The 26210-nt window shown below is 38.6% G+C and overlaps 1 protein-coding gene and 1 pseudogene across 1 annotated transcript; both read left to right on the forward strand.

Moving 5' to 3' along the window:
• The first annotated feature begins 1689 nt into the window (after positions 1-1689).
• On the forward strand, positions 1690-7893 carry LOC132986837 (interleukin-1 receptor type 2-like; annotated as a pseudogene).
• Positions 7894-13400: 5507 nt separating this feature from the next.
• LOC132986839 (interleukin-1 receptor-like 2) lies at positions 13401-24813 on the forward strand. The gene is made up of 11 exons (XM_061053489.1): positions 13401-13638; positions 14846-15095; positions 15404-15596; positions 16709-16880; positions 20064-20126; positions 20844-20976; positions 21491-21642; positions 22368-22511; positions 23340-23507; positions 23643-23908; positions 24351-24813. Exons 1-11 carry the CDS (start codon positions 13563-13565, stop codon positions 24675-24677), a joined length of 1944 nt encoding a protein of 647 aa, XP_060909472.1. The 5' UTR covers positions 13401-13562; the 3' UTR covers positions 24678-24813.
• Positions 24814-26210: the final 1397 nt, after the last annotated feature.

Raw genomic sequence — 26210 nt, forward strand, 5'->3', positions numbered from 1 at the left:
TCAAAATGAAGTTTAAATAGTGGAGTGGGTCTATTTATAATGCAGTGCAATAGTCCCTGTGAGGTTTTTTCTAATAGACCTAATATTTAGCCTATCACTGCTGCAGAAATGTATTTGTTAAATTTTACGAATGGAGAGGTTCGGGGTTGTCCTAATTTGAATTTACTTGATATACTGCTGGCAGTTTCGATGCATCAGAAATACATTGTAACAGGGCGCTGGTGGCTCAGTGGTTAGTGCGTGCGCCCCATGTATGGAGGCTATGGTCCTCCAAGTGGACGGACCGGGTTCGAATCTAGCCTGTGGCTCCTTTTCCCGCATGTCATTCCCTACTCTCTCTCTCCCTGATTTCTGACTCTGTCCGATGTGCTATCTCTCCATTAAAGAGATAAGAGATAAAGATAAACTTTATTGAGGCTTAAAGGCACAAATAGCTAAAAAATAAATCTTTAAAAAAGAAAGAAAAAGAAATGCATTGTAACCCAAGAAATCTGGAATCTGTTTGTGTTGCTGTCCAGTGAGAACCACACACTTCTCATGAGCCCAGAAATCACAGCAAGCAAATAAAAACTTGGGGTTAAGTCGTTTACTTATTTGAACTCTTTAAACTGAGATCTGTAAGATAACTGAAGCTGCCCGACAAATTCTGTGGAGTCAAAAGTAGTTTCTTACAAGATGGAGTGGAGTAGAAATATTAAGTAGGCTACCATAACATGTAAGAACTCGGGTTAAGTACAAGCACCTTGATTTGTTCAGTAGGTATTTTAGTAAATACATTTTGTATTTTACACAGTGAATTTATGATGGTAATCTCGTATAGCCTACTTAAATGTTTGAAATAATTTAAGATGATGAGGACCTCAACTTGTGCATGCTGTGCGGGGGGAATGACAACATTAGCATCAAGGAACCACCAAAATGTGGAAATAATATCAAGGTTCATAATGACCTACCGACGAGCCAACTTGATAAAGTCATCAGTAGACAGCGTTACACCTGTGGTGTTTTCTACTGCACATTCTTCATGTCTTTAAGAACTAAATAGATCAAAACCATTTGAGCCACAAGAACAGTTTCTTCCCCTCTGCTGCCAGCCTGATGAACAGCTGCCCCCCCCCCCCACCCCCCCACCCCCACACACACACACACATTACACAGACTCTCATCCAGCCCCACAGTCAGACAGCATCACAGTAATGTGAAGGCTGAAACTGTTTTTATGCTTTACATTAACACTCACTGGACAACCCTAACCCTAAACTTTTATAAACAGCGCAGGTACACTTTATAATCAAAAATATCTTCTAAAAAGTGAAATTTTGATTCCATTGTCAATCTATTGTTTTATTACATAACTACTGTCTGTATTATTTTGCTGACATTTGATCAAAATGACCTTTCGCCGACTGAAGTGAGTCATGGTAAACCCTGGGCTTAAATTTGGCTGCTGAGCGTGGGGGCGGGATGACAAGGAGTGCTAGCATTGACATCATCACTAGTCTTGTGATGTCACAAGTTTCTACAAGGTGCAAGAGAGTTTAAATTAAAGCTAGACGTCCTTACAACCCATATCAGCCAACATCAATCAGCATCAACAGCTTCAATATTTGGTTCGGGGACATTTTTGTTTTCTATACTGTGATTGTTATTTTCATGGTTAACTTAAATACAGTGTCAAACCGAGTACTTTTTACAGCTGGAACGACTAACAGTTTCTGTTCCCTCAGATGTCTATCTTGTTACTGTAGACAAAATTATTTAAGTGATTTTTGACTTTACATTTTTGTGTCACTGCAGACTGCCAACATGGTTCCCTTGGTAGTGATTTTTGCTGCGTCCGTCATGGAATGTGTTTTTGGAAGACCGCCAACACTTCACTCCACTGCCAATGAAAGGTGAGCGTGCAGAAAATATGTAGCTTCAAATATTGTGCATTAATATATTAACTCAGACATTTTTGTTGCTAGGTTAATTACCTAACCTCTATTTTTATCTCTAAATACAGGAACAGATGTTGCCACTTTTAAGACTTCTTAGTTTTTCACAGCTTGATCCAAAGGCAAATGAACACGGTTGGAGATCTTGAAGACGTTTTACATCTCCTTGGAAAGGCTTCTTCAGTTCTAAAGTAAATAGTCGGCGGAGCTAGAAATTAGTTCATTTTTAGTTTCACATTGAGGAAGCCTTTCATAGGAGGGGTGAAACAGCTTCAAGATATTCAACCAAGTCCAGTTGCCTTTGGATCAAACTTCAAATTACCATGGCCGGGATGTCATAGACCTACACAGACAATAGTTAACTTACCAATTACTGGTTAAATGGACCAATGCATGACTGAACTGACTGCACAAACTATTTTAACCCCTATGACACAGAGGTATCTTAGTAGAAAGAAGTTAGAGAGGGATTGATATATGTTTACTGATAGAGGTTTCTGACATTGCACCCAACATGATACAATTTGGGGCTGAAGTTATATTGGACCGTTTGTGGAGATTTTAATAATTTGGGACCGACGAATTTTCAATAATACTCTGAACACTGCTTTTTCTATAATATGATACATATTAATATGTATCATATTCATATTTCCTCCTCTAATTGTGTAAGTGTTTGAATCTCTTTTCCCCTGCAGACGGCTGCTACTTGGTGTCTCCAGAGGTGATGATATTCGAAATGGAGGGAGAAGACATTATACTCTCCTTTCCAATGTTTTGGAGAGTGCTAAAAAAAACGCAATATAGCCCCTACAACCGCAAAGTACATAATCACCAAGGACAATGAGGCAGAGGATGCGCCCTATCACGGCGAGGGGTGTGTCCAGCAGCATGGCAAACAGTTGTGGGTCCTCCCAGTTCAGGCTTCAGACTCGGGGGAATACATCTGCACCTACAGGTAGGCATCAAAGCTGCTACCTCACCTTCACTGCTATTTTCTTTGGGCTGACTTCTATAGAATTTCACAAAGGTAATGACTTGCAAGAAAGTTGCAATTAAACATTGGAGATTAAACATATTTTTGCAACTTGGATTTAGCTCACACAAAATAAAATATGAGTATCAACTCACTAAATAAACTGGAAAATAACAAAAATAGATTGGTGTTAATTTGATGATAAGGAGGTAGGCAGGTTCAAGTTAAATTCCTCTGAGGGAAACATTCATTCAAAACGTGCCTCAATTTTTTTTTATTGTGTGCCTCTGTCAGTACACAGTTAAGGTCAGAGTGGGATACCAAATAGCCTCTTTTACATTTGTAAAGATGTAGCGTAGTGGTCACGCGCCCCATGTACGGAGGCCATATTCCTGCATGTCATTCCCCACTTTCTCTCTCCCTCATCTACGACCCTATCCACTGTCCTATCTCTAAAATAAAGGCACAAAAAAGCCCCCAAAATACACCTTCAAGATTATTTGTTTTTGCACTCGTACTGTGTAACGGGGAGTATCTCGCTACAAGTGTACAAGTCCAGTTCTGTGGACATGAAGAAATGGTCCTATTCCATCAGTCACCCAGTGGGGGAGGATCTGAAATTCAGCTACCCAAATCTAAGTGACTTCAACCAGACAGGCAGACCGATAGAGTGGTACAAGGTGAGAGAGAAAAATCCTCTTTTGACTGGATGAGGATCTCAGCGTCTGACTAAGTTCAACAGTAAGTTAGTCAGATGCTTTAGTCTTCACTCCATCACAGAAGTCAAACTTTGCGATTTCAAGATTAGTGTAGGAGCCAAAATGCTTTTGATTGATCCTTGCAAGAAACCCAACACAACACTGTGAATTTGTATTTGAGTGTAATACCGACACTGAACACTAGGTGGAGTCTTGCATAAAGCCAAGGCTCCAGGTAATTGGATTGAGGAGTGTGTTTCGAGGCATGGAGTTTTTTGGACCATGTCCGCATGTTGGGCAGTTGACTTGAATGTAACCGTTTGTGTGTTATTATGAGTGAGACATTTACGCCTTTCATTGAACCCTGAACTAAAATAAACAGATTGAAGACTCTAGTGGAAAAGACTATCAGACAGTTGTTTGTTCCAACGCTAACAGCACGTGTCCGGAAATAGTTCCACAACTCACACCTCAGTGGTGACTGCTTTGGACAATATTTGGTTGTTTTAAAAATAGTCCCCACAGTAATTAGTGTGACTGACTTTGGGTGCTTTTTGAACCAGACTGTTTTAACTGAACAAATCTGGACTTGATTCTTACTTCAACAAGTTTCCAAGTTTCATCATGATCATTGTCAGAAAATAATCCTTAAATTAAATTGTACTAATAATACATAAGATGTCGATTATTTTTGCCCTATCTTTACTGTGTCAGGTCAAATTGAATGTAAACGTTGCCAAGTATTTCTGAAAGCTATTTTTTTTTACATTTTCAAAGACTATTGTTAAGCAGAAGAGCAACTTTACTTTGCAGGAAGCAGCTCAAGCTGAAAAACATTCAAGCTGTTTAAATGTGTCTGCCATTTTGACGAATACTGACAATTGACAACTGCCATTATATCTTCAAGGGAGAGGACTTACAATGAACTTGAACTTGTTTAGGATATAGGGGACTTGCTCCTTCTCCTTAAGTGAATCTGTATGTTTTCCTCCTGTCAGAACTCCAGCCTAACTTCAGTTCAGCCGGACAAGCCAGGCTCCTCTTTTTGGGACACAGGAGACCTTGTGATTCCAGCTGTGAAGAGATACCACGCACGTCTATACACCTGTCAGCTCAGAGTGCTCATCAACAACCAGCAGTACAAAGTCAGCAGAGCTGTGCTGCTCTATGTCGAGGGTGGGTGATATCAGAATTTTCTCTACGAATATTAGAGCTGTAATCTATAACATTCCTTTTGCAGGTTTCTTGAAATAATTATCCAAATGTTGGTTGACAAGAATGAAATATTGTTAAATATTAGTGCTTCTTACAAAAAAAAAGCAGGCAACTTAATGATGCACGTAAACACAGCACTGACTTTCTTTCTCTTCTGCTCTGTTAAAAAACTAAATACCAAGAATAATGATGGACTTTTTACTATTGGCTGAAAATGAATGCACATTTAAAGTCAGTAAAACTAAAATACTTTAAAAAACAAAAATGAATACCTACCATGTCATCTAATAGTCTTAATCATCCTTTAATAGGAGTTGTCATTGGTTTCTCTGAATAGCACTATAAAGGATTAGCCTGCCCTGCCACCTATTGGTCTGATGGGTGCACACTGACTCAAATCAGCCACAGGAACAACACACCTCCTTCTCAAACCCACACTGTGACCTGCTTGCACGATATTATCATTATGTGAAATGAGTCATCGTTGCTAATCTTTGAGTTGTTTTTGTGTTTACACTTTTCTGAATCTGTGTGTGTGTGTGTGTGTGTGTGAAGGTCCTGACCCTGTAATCACTACCACTGTGCATGAACCTTCTAAGACCTCTAACCAAGAGCCATTTAGCAGCAGCTACAGCACTGTTCACTGTGAGTTTGTCTGACGTCTTTTACCACTTTTAAGGGTATACATTTCCCTGTGGAGACAACTTAAGTGTTGCTACTGATTACATTTATTTTTCTTTGTATCATAGCTCCTGTTATTCGACCCCCTGTGATTGTCTCACCGTTGAATGGAACCATTTTTGAAAGTCTGCACGGTAAGGGATTAAACAATAAATCATAGAATAGCTAAACTAATTTTCATCTTCAAAAGGCTTTAAAGCATTAAAAAAAAAAAAAGAGAAATAATAACATTTAAAATGTCAATCATCTATGATGTCTTTCACTTTCAGGACTGGAGGTGATTTGCAAAGTGCTCACTGACTGTCAAATATCAGATAACACTGAGGTCGCATGGTGGGCCAATGGCAAATCAGTGGAGTCGTCTTACCTTGATGGGCGAGCTCTGCAGGGTGGAAAGAGGTAATTGTGGAGTATTTGGTGGATATTAGTCAAAGTATTAAAACAGGAGTCAAAAATAAATAATTTCTGGTGACATTTCTCTTGAGGAAAAAAGGTAAGAGAATTTCACCAAACTTAAAAAAAAACTTTAAGGCATAAACTTGTCCCCAGATTATAGTGCAGAGAAAAATGGCTGCCACCTTATTGTTTATGTTTACAGATGGATATGTGTATCTCAATGTTTCAGAGTAACAAGGGTGTCTGAAGGCTGCCAGATTGAGTTGAGGCTGATTGTTGTAGCAGTTACAAAAGAAGACTTAAAGACGGAGCTGAAGTGCATCACTCACAACCAAGGAGGGAGACAGGAAGTTGTTGTAAAGCTTCAACTAGAGGGTGAGTTGTGTAATGTGTATTTTTATAACCAGTTTAAAATGACACAGCTCTGTTTTCCTTTTCAGTTATGATTTATTTGGAAATGGGATTTGATACAGTATTTGCAAAAACTGCTCAAGTTGGTTTGTTTGACTAAATTTAAAACTATGACAAGGTTGTTTTTAATTCTTATTTAAATAAATGTTATAAAGGTGGGTAAGATTTTAACAGCACTCTTATTTACAGCAATAAACTTTGATTGAGTTGTTTATTTATTTAACGAGTTTACCCATTTAGTTTGTGTTGCAAATTAATTACCGGTATCATGATCAATCTATGTCTCTACAGACACTTTAATATCATAAAGAGTGTTGACCTGCTGTCAATATACATTTTACAAAATAACTTTTGATGGCTTTATATGAACATAAAATACTGACTGGAAATGACCTTTATCTCTCACGGCAGACTCCACACTTACATGTCTGGTGGTAGCTTTGGTGGCTGTTTCCTGCTTTCTGACTGTGAATTCTATCTTCTGCTACATCCTCTGCAAACCTCAAAGGAAAAATTAAATGGATTACTTTCTGGCTCGGCAGAACAGCACCTTTTAACTCTGCTTGTGTACACGCTCCCCCCACATAGACCTTCAACTGTGGGTTTCAACACTCCTTTTATTGGATTTCTGTGTTTACAACAAGCTGTCACCCAATGTCCTCCTGTTTGTACACCAATGTCAGTTTAACAATATGTAGGTCGGTGTTTGCGGTTTCAGAAGCTGGTTTCTCCTGGAAACTTGAAACCTTGGTGTGAAAACGGTTAAGGGAAAACAACCCTCTGAAATAGGCTACACATAAGCCAACCTGTTTACACTTATGGAAAATGTTTGATTTAAGATGAAGTAGTTGACCTACTGTATATCAGTCAAACTGCTTTATGGTATAGTTACAGAGTGCTAAGACGTGCAGAGAAGCTTTCAAAGGAAAAAGTAGCAAAGACACGTGTGGAACTGCTGCATTGGATTGATTTACAGTTTTACAAAGACTTTTTGTGACTTTTGAAATCTGTTTTATGTGATGGTTTTATAATTGAAAGGATATGGTTTATATTATGGCTGCAGACATTTGGAAAGTTTTCTCTTCATGCATTGTCCGTATAAGTGTGACAGGATGCGTAAACATGTCATGGAATACCTTTGCTGACAATGGCAACGTCTGCATAAATACAACATACAACAACTGAAGAAATGTGATTGGTTTCATTTTCCGGGCAGGTAGGGCATAAAGAGATTTAAAACATAACAAGCAGTAAAAACTTTATTATAACTGATGCGAATTCCAATAAAACAGCTGAATATATTATTTTGCAATATATTTATATTGTAATAACTGTGTACATGGTTCACTGAAGTCGCTGTTTGCAGTAAATTTAACTGGTTAACATAACAATCAGAGGTGTTTCCAGTGTTACGCTCACCCAAATTATAGGGCTTAAGGGTGACATTGATGGCTCTCTGTGAACTTTGTTCAAAATTGGACTTTTGTATCTTTATGACAGAATTAATGTCTGACCTGTTGCATTTGACTGCATTAAATCTAACAGGTGTATTAAATAAAAAGGCCCTTGGTGCAAGTGCAAGTGGTATAACTTTTTTTTTTTTTTTAAGAAAAGCTTTTCATGGTTGTATCTTGTACAACAGTAAAAGGTTGATGTTTGGTGTTCCTCAGGGCTCATTCCTTGGTCCTTTTCTGTTATCCCAGTATATCTTAGTTCCTTAATTAGTAGACTTAAGTGCAGTTCATATCAGTGTTTTGTGAATGATTCTAAACATTACTTTTGATTCAGTTCAAAGTGACTTTCAGCTATCCAGGATTCGATATCAAATATCTGTGTCAGAAGATCTTTGTGGGACAAAATCAAGGCTGAAAAACCAAAGCAGAACAAGTTCTGATCCTTTGAAACCATTTTCCCGCTGGTGATAAAACAAATGCCCTTGGATCTGTTAAGAATTTAAATGATTGGACTCCATGACTCCAATTTTGGTTCCTTCAGCTCTTGATATAAGAAGATTGTAGACACTTATATCAAGTGGTTTAAGTAACAAACTTCTCCTGAACTATGAATTTTATTTTTCCACATTTAAGATAAGAGATGAAAATCACAATCACAAAATTCTACATTTACATAAAAATCTGGTTATAAACAATGTTCAGTAAGAACGGTTCACTGTCAATAATAGGCCTATGAGCGTAAGAAGCTGCGTTATGCAGAGCTTGCAGCAGAAGCAATGCAACGTGGCTGGAAGACCAAAGTCTATCCGGTTGAAGTGGGATGCAGAGGATTTGTTGCGTCGTCTACCATCAGACTGCTGAAGGAGCTTGGAATCCATGGTCAGGCTCTGCGGAAGACCATCAGATCACTTTCAGAGGCGGCTGAAAGAAGCAGCCGGTGGATTTGGATCAAGTGGAAAGATTCATGCTGGGCCCCAAGTATGTCAGGGTGAATCTTTGGGACGGTTAGACACACGCTGAGGGCTGATCATCCTGGAGCAGGCCGCCCTTGTGGAGGGTGTATAGTGAAAGGCCGAAACACCCAGTGATGCAAGGGTACACTACTGATGATGTGGCCTGTGCTCAACTGTCCTGAAGGTTACCCAGGCCAAGATACCCGTACCGTACCGTACATCAATTTAGTTTCCCAGTTTAACTTGACTTTTAATAGATTTGTATCAAAGTTTAAAATTCTGATCATGACAACCCTACTTAAAGAGCCCATATTATGCCCTTTTTGGGGTTTGTATATTTAATCTATGTACCTACTTTTGTACGTTCACAATAGCTAAAGTTCGAAAAAAGTGTCTGTTTTCATGTACTGCTCCTCCTTGCTCCCTCTACGCTCTGAGTCCAGCAGCTACGCTCTGTTGAGCCCACACTGTTAGACCCCACGTGGGCCAAGTCTGCTCTGATTGGTCTGCCGATCCGCTCTGTCGTTGTTGGTCAGTTGCTCAGCACGCTTCTCGGAAATTTCAACATGAGCTGCAGGGCTTGCCACAATTAGATCAGTGATCTCACACTGACAATGACGTCACACTGACAAATTTTTATCGAGGGGGGCTAGAACCGAGCGTTACATGCAGCTAATGCTACAGCTGTAGTGATGTTAACAAAGAGTTAAAAAATGCAATACAAACACTCTTCCTCCTCATTGCCACTGTCAGTATTTTTGTGTCATGTAGGTGGGACTAATCACTCTGAGTTGAGGTTAAGAGATTAAGTTTCCTCTGCTGTCGTGAGAACTCTCATCGTTCCAGCATCTACTTAGTGTCTCTGTTGCTTTTTCCCAGGTGAGTCAACCTTCTTACTTAGGCTTACCAATCTACTGACTTCTTTTTTAATCTTTTTTGTGCAATATAAACATAGCCTTGGAGGCAAATTCAACCATCTCCCCAAGAAACTGAAGCTAAATTAATGTCCAGAATTCAAACTGGGTAAGAGGGGGGATAGGCAACTATAGTAAATTTTGTAAAAAAAAAAAAGAAAAAGAAAAACCTTGAACTAACCCAATGTTGAGAAGCAATGGCCTTGCAGAGTTTTTTTTAAAAACCAAAAGTGCCAAGGTCAACTTCACTGTAATGTCCTGGAAATATACTTTTCTGGTTATAATTCTTACTTTACTGGTTATAATTCCTATCCCATTCTTGAAATTCTTTAACCTTTACATTAAAGACCACAGTTACACAGCCATTCTGCCGGAAAACATTGATTGATTTTAACTGCAACTCGACTAGTCTGCAGAGGTGTAAAACCCAAAGGTGTTTGTTGCTACATATTTCTGCTTGTGTTTTTCACAACATGCAAAATAAACCAGCATTGAAAAGTCAGATAGCAAAGAGCCTCAAGTTCTCATCAACGAGTGACCACATTTTCCCCGAGATAGAAAAACTGAAAGTCAAAGTTATCCACAATGTGCATGTGAAGAGTTTGTAACCTTCTATTGAGTGTTAACTGTCCTCTGTATGTTGCATTTCTTTTTAGCACTGCAATAAAGTGTGATTTGACACTTCAGGAAACTTTTTTTTGTTCAGGTTTATTTATTCAGCCTTTTAGAGTAAGATACAGTCTAACCTGCACTTTGCTGAACAAACTTTTCATAATCTAAGTCATTTGAATGGAGTTTTAGATTCAAACAAAAAAGTCAGCGTGGGAAAACCTAATATGACCAAACATACACGTAGTTTCATAGAACATCTAACCTCATAACCACAATGAAAACGTTTTTTCTGGTGGGAAGTACACTTTACCTTGAACTCAAACCAGTGGGAATTATTGCATGGTTACGTTTTTAGTGTTAAATGAGTCATGATTTGTGTCACGCTTTAAAGGCTAAATGGCTGAAAGCACATTTCCAATTCTATATCTGAGATTTTATAATTTCCTTGAATTGGTGCTAGAATTGGTGACTCGTGTTAAAATATTCCCACGATGTTTGTTCTTACTCAGTCCAGATTGGGGTGTCTTAAAGTTTCTAATGCCTGCTGTTGATACAGACTCTTCTTATAAGAGAAGTCTGCATTGGCTGCACTATTTGCTTTATAAATGGATTTATCATCAACCCACACATCTATAATGTGGCACTCTTTCAATTAATGTACAATATATTAAATGCATTTTTGGCATGTATTTCAATCAACTACTTGGCTTTTGGAAAACTACATACATTTAGTTATATCTGCATAAAATACAAGTAAGACTTTATTTGGTGTCTTGTATTTAAATGAGCTTAATTAAAAGAGAAGCAGATTTTCAAAGCTTATTTTACAACATCAGCAGAATAAGGTTGTCAGTAGTTGATACTTTTCCATACCACATTTTAAAACAATATGATCCACATTATTTGAATGATCAATAGTACTAAAAAGTACTGAAGCTTTAAGAAACTATGTGAAAAATGTGTGTATTTCATGAGACAGGTGAAGTAGAGAGGAATGAATCCATCAGAAACTGCAAGCAAACACCTGCACACTGTCTAAATTACACATTTAGTTACATTGGTAACGATGATCGGAGGACAATGGATGGATGACAACGTTTCTGTAACAAAACAGGACTTCATCATTTGTATTGATTGTGAGCAAGACTGCTCCCAAGATTGAACTTTGTGAAAATCCTAACTTAACTTGGATTCAAACGTATCCACTTTTGCACAAAGCTGTTATTGAGAGAGGCAGCTGTTAAACCATGTCCTAGCAATGGGATGAAATGTTGACATTTTATAGATTCTAACGGATAAATCAACAACATAATTACACTGGTGTTAATTTCATGCAGTCAATTTGTAGTATTATTTTAATATGGCTTAAAATTATTGTTTGATTTCTATGTTATTCGCAAAAATGATCAAATAGGATTACCCTCCCTTCTGCATGACCTCATGTCAACTAGGGATGGGTCATGATTATCAAATATTTGAATACTTATTAACTTATTTAAGAAATCATAACAACTAATTTAGAATCGCTTAACTTAAGGAACGATGTATCTCACTTAACACAGTTAAATGAATGATCAATTAAAATATCTATTCTACTTAAGATTGTTATTCAAATTGTATTCCAGTAATTGCCAATAACTTTCAAGTAGTAATTTTCCTTCAAATGCCCGGGCTATATGTCAACCCCTTTAGGTTTGCCTGTAAAAATAAGTCAGTGTGAATGTTGACACGAAAAAAAAACCTCCAAAACAGCTGACCTTCAGGTATAAGAAGCCCTTAGATTACGACTTTTAGGGGGCTGTCAGACAGATTTCTGCTAGCAGTGAAAGAAGCAATGATGCGACAGTTGTGCACTGCAAAAGGCTAGCGTGAAAAAAAAAACCACACCAGCAGCAAAGTAAATTCACTGCAGTATTTCTGTGTTACTTCAACAGGTTGCTCTTCCTGTGGGGAGGCTGAGAGGCACAAATGCTGTGGTTATGATGCATTGGCTATCTACCGCAACAGTTGTCTTTGCTACTTTTTCTTTGAAAGCTTCTCTGCACATCTTAGCCCTCTGTAAAGCAGTTTGACTGATATAGGTCAACAACTTAATCTTAAATCAAACATTTTCCATAAGTGTAAACTGGTTGGCTTAAGTGTAGCCTAAATAAGAGGGTTGTTTTCCCTTAACCGTTTTCACACTGATGTTTTAAGTTTCCAGGAGAAACCAGCTTCTGAAACTGCAAACACAGCGACCTACATATTGTTAAACTGACAGTGGTGTACAGCAGTATCAATGTGGCTGCGGCTGCTACTCACTTTAGAGCCACCACTTACAGCAGATGATATTGTTAGGGTCATTGTGAAAGTCACAAATTGATATCTATTCGATATTGATCAATATGCTTCGATATCAATTCAATATTACACATTAGATGAGAGAAATACCCAGATAACTACTCACAGTACCTTCTTATATTTGTTTAATAATTATTTGTTTGTATTTGTTTCAAACAATCTGACTCAAAAATGTATTTTATCATTGCATTATTCTTTAATAAACAAAGAATAAAACATGAAAGTACAGTATGATCAGTGCATATTTGTGCCTGAGCTGTGCCCCCAGAACAAGCAGATCAGGAGGATTTCAGGGGTAGTCCTGTGTAAAATCTCCAGAAATTTTCAGGCAAGACTGAAAGGGAATGTTCACTGGCATTAAGCAGGTTTCAGAATAGTTTGGCCTCATGGGCGGTTCTAGGCAGGGGCCAACAGGGGCCAGTGCCCCTGTAACAGTGAGCTTGGTCTCCCCTGTGGCCACCCCTCCAAAAGGAAGAGCCCCCCTAATAACACATATATAGTATTTGACTCAACAACCAGACTAACAATCTAGTATTAAATACTGTTACTGAAACAAATATGAATCATGGTATTTTATGTTGTGGCATAATATATATATATATATTTATTTTTAAAGCGATTATCTTTGTCTATTTTTCACCTGGGATGTTCCCCTCTGACAAAACAGCTGGCCCCAGTTTGGCGCCCTCAGTAAAAGTAGTCTAGAACCGCCACTGTTTGGCACACTTCCAGATCCAGAAGTGTTAAACAATGTTTAATCAAAGTGGGAGTGGAAAACCGTTGGGAAACCCAGAGGGAGAAGTGAAAGCCATTATAGAGACAGGTTGGACAAGCACGAGGCTTGATTTATAGAGGAGATTAAACTGTTTTTGCTGAACGTTAAACGTGCTGTCATGAACAAACTGGACCTGTACCTTTCTCTCCTAAAGCTTTTCGTATTCATGTTGTCCTATTCAATTCTAAGTTTTTTCAGCAATGGTCCTGCGTCTACCACTGACAAGCCTCCTCATTTTCCTCAGGATGTATGGGATCTGTAAAGGATTTGAACAAGGTAAGCCGAGTCAAACTGGATTCAGAAAACCCTTCATTAGAAAAGAGAGAGTTTATGTATATAGAGTCAGGGATTCCATTTTTTCATGTTTTTTTTAAGTATTGCATATCATTAGTTTTGGCCGAGCTCACTTTGCTGATCACCCAAATTCAAAGAGAATGACAGACCTTCACAGAAATACTTTTTAAAATTATTTTTCAATAAAGGCAATACATACGGTACATGTACAACTTAAAAGGGCAAAGTAAATATTATGTTATTGAGTAAAGTGTTTCCAATCTTGAGCATTAGACACATGCACTCTGGGCCTCCATTGACTCTCAAATGCGCATCGCTCCTCTTCAGTACAAGAGATGGGAGCACGGATGAGTGCAGGAATAAAGCGCTTATGAACACATTACACACCACCACCCAGGAGGCCGCAGAGGGATACGTTCCATGAAGTGAGCCATAAAGAGAAAGTCATGCAGTGTCACTGTATCAGAGCATTGATTGTTTATAAAGATGGATCGCAGCAGCAGACCAGACTATGAATCAACATTTTTAGTATGTCTCCCAAGACTTTAGGAAACATATGCCTGTAAACACTGTTGCTGTAAAGTATGTTAAGTAAAATTTGATCATTTTCCAAGAGTTAGAACAATCACAAAATAAAAGCATTTTCCAGTACTTGCTAGCATCAAGTTAACAAACTAAGATATAAATCCAGGTCCACCTCTGAGATAGTGTGCCCAACCTTGAAAATAATGCACCAGACGCCACTGGTCAAATCTTTTTTCAAACATCTGCCTTTACCAGAAAATCCCAATTAAATGTATCTCGTTCAATAAATAAAAGTCAATTCTCCTTTGATGACTGTTTTTCAGAGAACTGTACGACCTTCAAACATCCATTTGAAAGGCCATTTGTATAACTGAAGAAACTTGTCTTGCCAGTCCTCTGTGATTCTAATAGATAGGTAACCAAAAAAAATAAAAAATTCCCACACTGATTTTTTTATTTTTTGGGAAAAAAGAAAGGCCCACCAGTCCTCCTGAAATGACCAAGATATTTTCAGGAGTGCATTATGTTAAAACAGCTCACTCTTGTCCAAATTCCCATCAAAAATGTCTAAAACCAAATCTCTATCAGGCAGGTTCTCTCAGATTTGTATCAATATTAAATCACCAAATAGTTAATTGATCCCCTTGTGATGATTGTTTTGCAGAGAACTGTACCAACCACAAACTCCGGTTTGAGACGGTTTATTCTGTTCCCGGTGAGGTAGCTATGCTGACCAGCACCCTCGTGTCTCCAAGTGTCTCCAACTTCACAGATGTACCTTACAACATCACCTGGTATGACTCAAAGGGGAAAGAAATAATCAATCAGACCGGTCGAGTCCTGGTACTCGAGGAGACTCTGTGGTTTCTCAATACAACACTGGATGATAACAAGGAATATATGACCATCCTAAGGTAATATCTGTCAAATCATCTTTACGACTTCTACAGCTGAAATGTAATAACTACTCTTTACAATAATACATGTCTGAAGTAGAAGATTGCAGCCCCAATGCTTAGGATTGAAATGTTTTGTTTTTGACAACTTCTAATGCACTCTAACAGAAACTTTAAGTCTAAGTATTTGCCACGTGCAGTTTAATGATATCATGGGTAGACATCCCTCAAAGTTTCTGCTTTTTTAGATATATCTTTACAGATGAATAAATGAAGAAAGGACAGAAAAAACCCAACAAATTACTTTCTCCTTTAAATTCCAAAAGGACCCCCTCTGGGTGCCACAAGCAGCGCTTAAATCTGACCGTAGAGCAACCAGAAGCTGGAAAATGTGAAAGGCCAAGAAAAACTCATCAGTTCCTTACGAAGGATGTCAGCGGCATGCTGTCCTGCCCTCTGAGGAACTATACTAACAAACTGAAAAGCTACAACATCACTTTCTCCATCAAGTGGTACAGAGTGAGTAGTGGGAAGGTCTTTGTGGGAACTAATGGATAATGTAAGGAAAAAAAAACTCTCTTAAGGGGAGAGAAGAACTCTTTGCACAGCATGGGTTTATTTATGGATGATGAGCCACCCTCAGCTTAGATTTATAACATTATTTTATGTTATTTTTCCACCACTAATTGTATATCATTTTTCATGTACATGTTGGCATTGTGCAGTTGAATGTCAGTAAAAGTGCCTGTGTGACATTTGGCATTTTGGAGATGAGGATTTGACCTCTAACTGACTTCGGTTTTATAATTTCTAAACAGAAACATCAAACAATAACAATATTGAAATAAGATTTTTGGTCTGTATCGTCCAGTCCTACCTCAGGTCAATGACGCCCTTGTGGTTGTCATTGCCCAAAGAGACCACACAAGGGTTTCAGCATACCAACGCTCACCTTTGTCAAATGCTGATTTGTTTATTGTCTCTTATTAAGTCCATGGTCCATGTCTCTTATGAACTCCATGGTCGCATGCTCTGGGTGGACTGTGGAACCGAATTGCCCTCTGGGATAAGTAAAGTTGTCTAAGGTCTTTAAATGTACTCCAAGAAGTTTTAATTGGTTTTGAAACTGACTCTTCATGACTTGCAAAAGCAAGCCCAAACATCTGGGACAGAAAATGTTTATTTCTGTTATAGATATTTCTTGACGCTGCCATCAGATCGAATCCAAAAGCTATTTACATCAAAAGATTTCAAAGAGTGAAGCGAGGGGGTTGATATATTTGTCAAACAGAACTAGAATAAGATTCTTTAGAAAGCAGCCCTAACACATGTACAAGACAGTAAATACAGGTTTGTCCACAACCGCCAAAATCTACATAAATGAAAGCTACCAAGAGTTACTTCAAGTTCATCTCTAAAACAGGATTATAATAGATGGGGTATTTGTTGATGAGAATAAGAACTTAAAAGTAGGAAGACACCTCTGGATTTTATGTGATTAGTCTTGGACTACCTTCAGGCTCTGCTCACCAGGCTGCTACTTTAAATGTTGTCTACCATCATAACAAAAGGAGTATTTTTTAAGTTATGTCACTGCAAAACGCTTAACTGTTATATTTCCATTCATCCAGGGTTGTGAACGAATAGAGGATGGGACAGGAGGGTACAGCTTTTTGGATGACACCAAAATAATGATTCACAAGGCGGGTCCTGAAAAAAACATTTTTTACACCTGCACATTGACCTTCACTCTCGCTGGCATTACTGGATCTGTGTCAGAGACTATCAACGCAACGGTCAAAGGTGAGAACAGGGATAAGAACTGCTTATGAGGCTACTGTTCTCAACACAGCACAGCGGGGAATACATTTCACTACCATCACAAGTAACCACTAGAGGGCAGCACAACAGCTTAAGTTTAAGGAGGCTGACAAGGGGGAAATTACACTTCATCCACAGTGCAAGCTTTAATGCTCATTTCAGATTTTTTGCTCTGATCCATTTCTTGTGTATGGTTGTTCATTTGTTTTATGTGGCCTGTATCAGAGTCCCCTGTTAGTTGGTTTGAGTCCTTCTCCTAATTAAACCTGGGTAAGGTAAGGTAACTTTTTAGTTGACACTGCAGCAGTCACGACCTTCTGTGGCCACATTCAGCCATGTCTTTCTATATGCTTTCAAACACGGGTCGGTTATGATCCTCAAGTTTTTCTTGTACTAAAGTGTCACCTCAAATTCTTATAAGGTCTCACCAGTGGCGATTGTAGAGTATATTGTGGCCCTAGGCAAAGAAAATTAATTGGGGGCCCCTCCAATGAGCGCTTGTTATTATTTTCCTCTATCCTTTCACTCCTATACAGACAAATCCTCTGTAACTTTCATTGACAAATTTTGTTTCTCACAACTATAATGCATGGACAACTAGTATGGAAAAGAGAGTAAGTGCTATCAGATGGGACCCCCTTAGGGAGGTTTTTTACTGCAAAATCTGCACATTCTGAGGAACTGCTGTAATTTAAGGTTTGTCAGCCCTTGGGGCACCACTACTGGCCTGGGGCCCCAAGTAGTTGCTTGCCTTGGCTATTGACAAGCAGCACCTCTGGGTCTAACACCTCACTGTCTGTTTACTGACAACCTCCAGCACAGCCATGGTTGTTTTCATGAAGCATGTGAGTGACTACAATTCTACAATTCACTTAGCAGACGCCTTTATCCAAAGCGACGTACATCAGAGAGTAAGTACAACACAAGCAAGGATCTAGAAAAAAGGGAACAATGTAGGGCTGCATTATTTGAATAATTGGTTAATTATTTTTCCGATTAATCGATGAATCGGATAAAAAAAAAAAAAAAACATTTTGAATTTCCACACGTTTATTCAAAAACAGAACATTAGTTCATTGACAGTGCAAACAAAAGTGCAAAAACAACAGGTCACTGCTTGGACGTCTCCCTGAGCTTTGTGAAATGGGTCCTTGAGGGAAGAGTGTAGCCAGGGTTCAAGGTGGGGATCATTGTAGTGAAGTTGCATCTTCATTTTCAACCATCGTCAGAGGCCTCATGTCAGTGACGAGCATGTTGAGGATGCTATCTGTCAAGACGGATGCTTGCTGTGGTGTACATGATGTTTTCTGCAATGACAAAGATAGTATTAGTATGTAAAACAGCACAATTTACATCAAAACAATATGCCTTGTTGTTTTAGTTATGAATTATTGTTATAAGGCAAGTAAGTAACCCAAAGAGCACTTGCAGAGACAACACACGTTTTTATAATATATATTTATTTACACTCATACAGGTACCCTAAAAACTACTTATTTACACAAATTTAATTAAGTGTCTAAATGTACTTGCATACAGTGCAGTGTATTAACTCTCACCTTATTACAGAAAATTAACGCTGGAAGATTAATCATCAAATTATCAAATCATTGTAGTAAATACATTTATACAATACATACATTTGTTTTTAAACTAAAATAAAATGCAAAACACACACCTACACAAATATATTCCAACGTCAACAGAAAATAATATGGAAAAAAGCAAAGAATATATCTGACAACGTATTGAAAGTGGGATTTTTGTAGTGACTTACCCTGCTGTGGAGCTCCCTTCCTAGTCAGGGATGACTCCGACATGTTTACTTTTCAGGTGCTGCATCATCACTGTGGTGCTCCCGTGCCACGCCATATCGCTATTGCAAAGCTTGCAACTAACTTGTGTTTTTATGCATTGTGAAGTGCTCCCACACTGGTTCGGGAAAGCACCTACTCAATCTGACGTCACTTCCTTACTGAATGAATCAGATGAAGTAGGGACAAATATCTGCCTACTGTGTGTGCATACTGAATAGTAGGTACTAACAGTATACAGCACGGATAGTACGTACTGTCTACTGACAGATTGAGAAGGTGCTTTCCCGAACTGGCCACATCCACCCGTTTTTTTTGTTTTTTTTGTTTTTTTTGTTTAGCTTTATTCAAGAAGAGTAATGCGCACATACAGTCAGGAAAACAAAAAACAATATCACAATGCTGCAGAGGGGTGACAGTCAGGTTTGCTGTCGAGCAGTTCCGAGTCAGAATTAAGTCAAGAGTGTTGCCAGCTTTGTGGGTAGGAGGAGTTGGGACCTGGGTGAGGTCAAATGAGGATAGGAGAGCAAGGAAGTCTGTTGCCTGGGCTTTAACAGTGTGTATATTCATGTCTCCCATTACAATCAGTGATGTTCCATCATCAGGGATTTCTGAGAGTAGCATGTCCAGTTCCACAACAAAATCATTTAGATTACACCCAGGTGGGCGGTAAATGATAGCAATGTACATTTTAATAGGAGCAGTAACCATGATTGTGTGATATTCAAATGAGGAGTTGTTGCTCAGTGGGAAGAGTTTATTGAATTTCCAGGTATTAGAAATGAGGATACCTGTACCACCTCCACGTCCAACAGAGCGGGGTGTGTGTGAGAACACTGTGTCAACAGAAAGAGCAGCAGGTGTGACTGTGTTTTCTTGGCGGATCCAGGTTTCTGTCAGGGCAAGTGCCTGAATGTCTGACATTTTTGCAAGTGCTTGGATGAATTCAGTTTTATTCACAGCAGATTGACAGTTCCAGAGGCCAAAAGTAAATGAAGGGTGTGGAGAAGAGGCTTTCTTAAGCAGAGACAAGTTGTTAAGATTGCGTTGTCTATGACATATGTGTCTTTTCCTGTTCCCATGAATGACAGAGATTTCTTTGTCGCACATGTTGCGTTTAGCAGATGACCAGAGGAAATATGCAAAGCAGTAGTCGTGGATGCCCGGGCTCTGTGGCACACGCTGAAGCGTCAGACGCAATCCCGCCCCAGATTTTCAGCTTGCAATCAACAGAGGGTGTGACACGTCAGGTCACTTTTGCCTCCATTGTGAACATAGCCTTGATTTCACTCCAACTCAACCTACTCCGTGATTATTATGTAAATTCATTTCATATTGTCTATCTTTTCAGAGGAGTACTATTCGGTTCCACAACTGCAGGAACCGGCCAATGAAACAATCAGGGCACAGATAGGTGAGTCTCTGTTTGAAGTTAATTTTTAGAAATATGGTCCAGTGTCATTTACATCTTCTCACAGTGTTGCGACCGACTGAATAAATGCAACTTAGTTACGTTAACTGCTGTGTTTTACAAATAAAGAAAACAATGTTTCAGCTTTGATTAGTTTACAGATTTGTAAAGTCCTGGCTCTCTGATACAAACAACTTTTTAAAGAGCTGAGCTTGATAAGTTTTTAAACTCATGGTTGATTTAAATGAAATGTGTTGTCTGGATCATCAGTCAGGAATTTTCCAGGAATTTTTCCCAACTACAGTTGTGATATGTGTGGTGTGAGTAGCTCACATATTTAAGGCAAATATCTGTTAGTATTAGTGTTGTAGTCAATACCACACTAACTGAGGCCAGGACATACCCGAGACCGGAGAGCTCCGAGGCCAAGACAAGACCCACACATTTCGGGATCGAGACTGAGACAAGACCAAGACCATAAGTATCACTGAAAAATCATCATCCTGTGTGCAGTGGGCGTGTCACTCACTGGCTGCAGCCTCAACCAGGGGATAAAAATCAAAAGTAGTCTTGAGCAGTCTTGACAGATTTCGAGTACTACAACACTTGTTTTTATAAATCGTTTGTGGAATCCATATTCTTAAGGTATCTTTCAAAATGAATTTTCAGGTTTAATATATAATTAATTTGATTTGTGTTTTTGTTTTTGTATGTGTTCAGGCTTCAATTTCAGCAAGCGGTGTCTGGCATTTGTGCCTTCTGTTGAGATTCCCTCGGTTAGTATTGTGTGGAAGGTGAGAGAAACCTTCATTGAGAGGAACCAATTGAAACGTGTCTACACAGGAAATAAAAGGTTTGCAAAATCATCTTTTCATTATATGTTTTTTTAACTGTTGCTTTAGGGGAAAGACAAATATTATAACTTAAAGTTTATATAAGATGCATGTGTGTCAAAAAAAATCAAACATACAGAGTTTAAGGCCCAAACACTGCAGAAACATTCACATATTATAGTTTTGTCTACACAGACTATCTTCATTCTTTACTAAATATTTATTTAGTATTTATTAGGTAATATCTGTCATAGTTCTTAGACATGTTTCCATCTTTTATATACAGGTGTTCTCAGGATAGCACATGTATTTTTTAACAATGAAAGTGAATATGTTAAAGCTCTATTGAGTTGATGTCACTTTTGTCAGAGACATTTTTCTTACTTATTTCATTTAACTTATTTTTGACCAACAACAATGAGTACAAGAGGCAGTAAAAGATATATGAGGTAGAGCATTTCTGAAGTACACTTTACAAACTGTATACTTCAATTTTAAACTTAATTTTCCCCCACTGTCTGTCCTCACCAACAGTTGGAGGCAAGATGGTCCCAACAAAGGTTATTTCTTCGAGCGCGTTCTGATGTTTTCGGAGGTGAAGGAGGAAGATTTCCACATCAACTACATTTGTGAAGTGATAAGTCCCAGTGGCTCACGTCAGGGATATTTCACTCTACTACCAGAAGGTAAAACGCACACTGCGACAATTGTATTTTGATCATTTGTATGGCTTTTGGCTGTCGGTGCACATGATTTGTAGCAATTTTGAGAGTCCTTTTGTTGTATTCACCAGAGAGAAAGTAAAAAATTCAATATGTTTGAAAAATACTTATATTAGGGGTTATGTTGTTAACTTACGACTCACTTAAAAAAATGAATTTATGGAAACATGAAGTCTTATTAAAGGCTTAATATGCAATATTTTGATCCAGCAGATGTCGCCCTTGAGCACCAGCATGAAACCAAAACAACAGCTGCATTTTTGTGTTAGCATGCTAATGCTAGTGATCTTTATTATGCTCGTATCTTCACACTGCATGTAACTTTAACGAAATGACCGTGATCTAGAAACACTTACATGACATTCAATTAAAATATATATATATAAAAAAAGTGTCATGTTCCAGTTTTCACAAACAGTTTGTTCTTTTATCACGGTCGAAATTAGAAAGTACCTGACTCAGAATTGAATCAGTTAAAGCAGTTTTTTATTTTTATTTGACACATCAGCATCAGCCTATTAGCTTTATATTTTACCATTCACAGGTTTAACAAAGTTTTTTTCAAAAGCGACAGCTACATTCAAGATATTGATGCATTGATGCAGAGTATTTTTGATTATATAGTCCAACCTAATGCATGTTTTAAGTCAGATAATCTGGCAAAGTTAACCACGTGTTTCTCTCTACAGATCCCAACATCATACTACCCATTGGACTGGTGCTTAGTGGTGTGATTGTTCTCTTTATCAGCAGTGTCACCGTCTACTACCTCCTTAAGGTCGACATCGTCCTGTGGTTCAGGAGAGTGTTTCCCTTTCTTTATCAAAATAAAGGTAACTTAAAGAGCAGGTTTATTATACGTCATGTGTTTGGTGCAACATACAGAATGCAATGTACTGATAGTCATTAGCTAGCTTAGCTCCTAGTTTTTGTCATTTTAACGTTAAAATGTTTTTGACATTTAGTCAAACTATTAAGACAGGTAAATGTCTCCTTGTGTTTCCTTGGGGAGGGGGGGAGGGTGATGTTATTCTTCTGCCTTACCTCCCAATTGCACCTCAAAAACAATACACACAGACTTAACACTGATCCGTCTTAGGCTAGCCTACACTGCAATTGAAGAACATTTGTGGCGGAATGAAAGCTCACACTGCACGACTTAATTGTTTACGACACACGAGCTCATGATTCATTAATTCAAGCATTCGCACTTGTCAATAGACAACTCCCACAGACCGAGATCGAAGTCTTTGCGATATTCAGCTGTATCATATGCACGGCTCAAATACACACACCAGCAAAAAAACACTCCCACTCACTCACATGCACCCACTCAGAATCACCAAGAAACAAAAGCTTACTAAAAGCTAAATCATAACAAACATTCCCTGTCAGCTGGAGGTCAAGGTCAGATATTTCCTACCAACGTCTCTTTCATGATAGGAGACTAAACAACTATGCCTGCTGTAGCCATGTTGATTTTAGATTCTGTCAAAGTCAGGGAATTGGCTCGCGGCTCTGCTCTCAGTGTGCAAGTGTGTGTATTCGTATGACTGAAATATTAAACATGCCAGAAAATATGACAGTTCAGGCTGTAATCAGCCGTTGTGCCATCAGCTTGAAACCGTACTACCCTAGAATTTTCCTTTTTTTTTGGTCAGATTTGGATGGTAAGCTCTATGATGCCTATGTGGCACATCCTCAGCCCTGTGATGCTGGATTCGGAAAGGAAGTTGAGAAGTTTGCACTTCATACACTTCCTGAAGTGTTGGAGAACACCTGTGGCTACCAACTCTTCATAGCAGGCCGTGACTGTCTGCCTGGGCAGGGTAAGTAACCTACATGGCTGAGGCAGTATTGTAGAAAAAAATGACTTTCTCTTTTTACTTGAAGTGCTCTGAAAATATTTTTTGAAACATCCTCTAACTCCAGTTTGACGTTTCATGCTCTGTCCCCTCCTACAGCCATAGTGGACTCGGTGGAGGAGAACTTACAAGCCAGTCGCCGTGTCCTTTTGCTCTACACCGCCTCCACCTTCATCAGCAAAAGACACACAAGCAACAATCAGATCTCAAAGAGCAGTGATATCAGGGAGAAAAGTGAAATCAAGACAACAGACAACATTATCAACATGACTAATCATGGTGATAAAGAAGTCTCTTCAGACACAAGGCAGCAGATTGAGTGTGTGGCAGCGATGCACAGAGCGCTTCTAGAGGGATCTCTCAAGGTGGGAAAACAAAATTGTTAATGAATATACTTGAGGTTGCATTCGAATTATATGGTTACTAACTATGGTAAAAGTACAAAGATTAAAGGCTTACAAAAAAGTTAGTACTTTAATAAAACTTGCTTTGGTGATTTAATGATCCATATTAGGGCTGGGCGATATGGACCAAAACCTATTTCTCGATATTGTTTAGCTGAATGGCGATACTCGATATCGATATGTCAGTTTCATGTGGAGTTGTTCTAATTTGATGCAAAAATAAAATAAAATCAATCCAGGTGTTTTGGAGGTTCACTTGTGAACGTTAGAGTCGAGCACCACGGTTAATTTCCTCAGAACACATTACTTGTTTTATTACGTTGCTGGAACAGCTCAATTTCAGATATATATTTTTAAATACATTTGTATCTTCTCTCATTCTAAATTAGTTTTGCTTTTTCAGGTGGTTCTGGTTGAGTTGGAAGAGATCACCCCAGCTCAGCTCGCTCTCTTCCCAGAGTCGGTGCGTCAACTAAGGAAGAAGCAAGGTGCTGTGCGTTGGTGGAAGAACTTAGAGAGGAGGCAGAGGTCTGTGACATGTAACATGAGGAGGAAAGAAGATGAAGAGAAAGATGGACAGGAAACTCCGCTGTCTCCATCCCTCTCTCCCTCCTCCAGGTTTTGGAAGGAGATGAGGTATCATATGCCTGTGAGGGGAAAGAAGAGGTGTGTCCGACAGATGGACAAGAGCGTAGCTGTAAAAATGTCAATAACTGTTGACAAACCTTGAGGTCAAGATTGAGGTATAATGTGAACATAAAAATGACTGATTGAACCAAATATCATGTGTTACTAGAGATTGTACATACTGTATGTATGTGTTATCTATTTCTATATCACATAAACACTATGTGAGGAGATCCATATTCAATGTATTGCCATTTATTTCACATCTATGAAAAATTGTTTTATTCTTATTACATGTTATTCATGAGGGCGTTGATCTTCCAACAAGGCTGCTCAGAGTGCTAATTATGTATGTTGAAAAACATTAAAATAGTGATTAATTTCAATCTCAACAACTAATAAATATTGACTGTAGACTGTGGAAACCTCTTACTAAATATTCAGTGGTGATAAAACTCAGGGCAGAGTTAATCTGAGAAACAAGATCCATCTGTCATCTGTCATGGTAAAGACAAGCAAATGTTTCCTTTGACGAAAAAAAACATACATTTCGTATCCTTCCTTGGTTAAAAAGTGGACTGGTTCTGGTGGTTTAGCATTTTTCTAGTGGATACCAAACATTTACGAAAAAGGTTGTTTTTGTACTATATGGAAATATGCTTTTTATACTTTAAATCAATATGGTAACTTTTGTCCAAATTTTTAATATAATGCTGTAATGCAGATGCAAAAAGGGATTATACTCCAAAATGTCCACAGTATTACATGTAAATGCACTGCAATGGTTAGTCCAAGGTGCAACAGTTGTATGCTGCAATATGTTATGTAAAATATATTACCAATACCAAGCCACAGAGCAAACAACATATTAGCGTGAGGCTGAAAAGGAAACTCTGAATGAAGAAATACTGTCATCCATTTGAAGGCTTCTGTTTTATAGTTCCTTATACATCAAATCTTGTGCAAAATCTTTATATTTAAATAGGATAAACAACCTCAGCTATATTTTTTCCCGTGGACATGGAGAGAACACATTAAGTGCACGCAGCTCAGTGTTTCCCCTAGGTTTACAGCTTTGGGGGGGTGGGGGGTGCGGGCAGACGGACGCCGACACAAACCATTTTAAGGAATCTTGGTGTTCATGTGTGACTTTTAATGACAGCTGTCCTGTTCTATCGGAAAGGTATCCTTAAATGACTTCTTTCCCTGATTTCTGACTCTATCCACTATCCTAGCTCTACAATAAAGGCACAAAAAGCCAAAAAGCCCCCCCAAAAAAAAAAAAATATAGATATATATATATATATATATATATATCTATATATCTGGCACCTTGGGTTGCCGGTAGCCTATTGGTTAGTGTGCGTGTCCAATGTGTGGAGGCCATAGTCCTCAAGGCAGGCGGCCTGGGTTCAGGTCCAACCTGTGTCTCCTTTCCTGCTTGTCATTCCCCAGGCTCTCTCTCCCTGGTTTCTGAGTCTGTCCACTGTCCTCGCTCTCGAATAAAGGCATAGAAAGCCACAAAAAACAATTCTGACACCACTGCTGCTGTCCTGTGTCTACAGAACACTGTCAAGATCAATCATTTAGAGCCACAAATTCATTTTGTTTGAACACCAGATCCCTCTGATCATCA

The sequence above is a fragment of the Labrus mixtus genome, chromosome 13 (assembly GCF_963584025.1).
Source record: "Labrus mixtus chromosome 13, fLabMix1.1, whole genome shotgun sequence".
Lineage (NCBI taxonomy): Eukaryota > Metazoa > Chordata > Actinopteri > Labriformes > Labridae > Labrus > Labrus mixtus.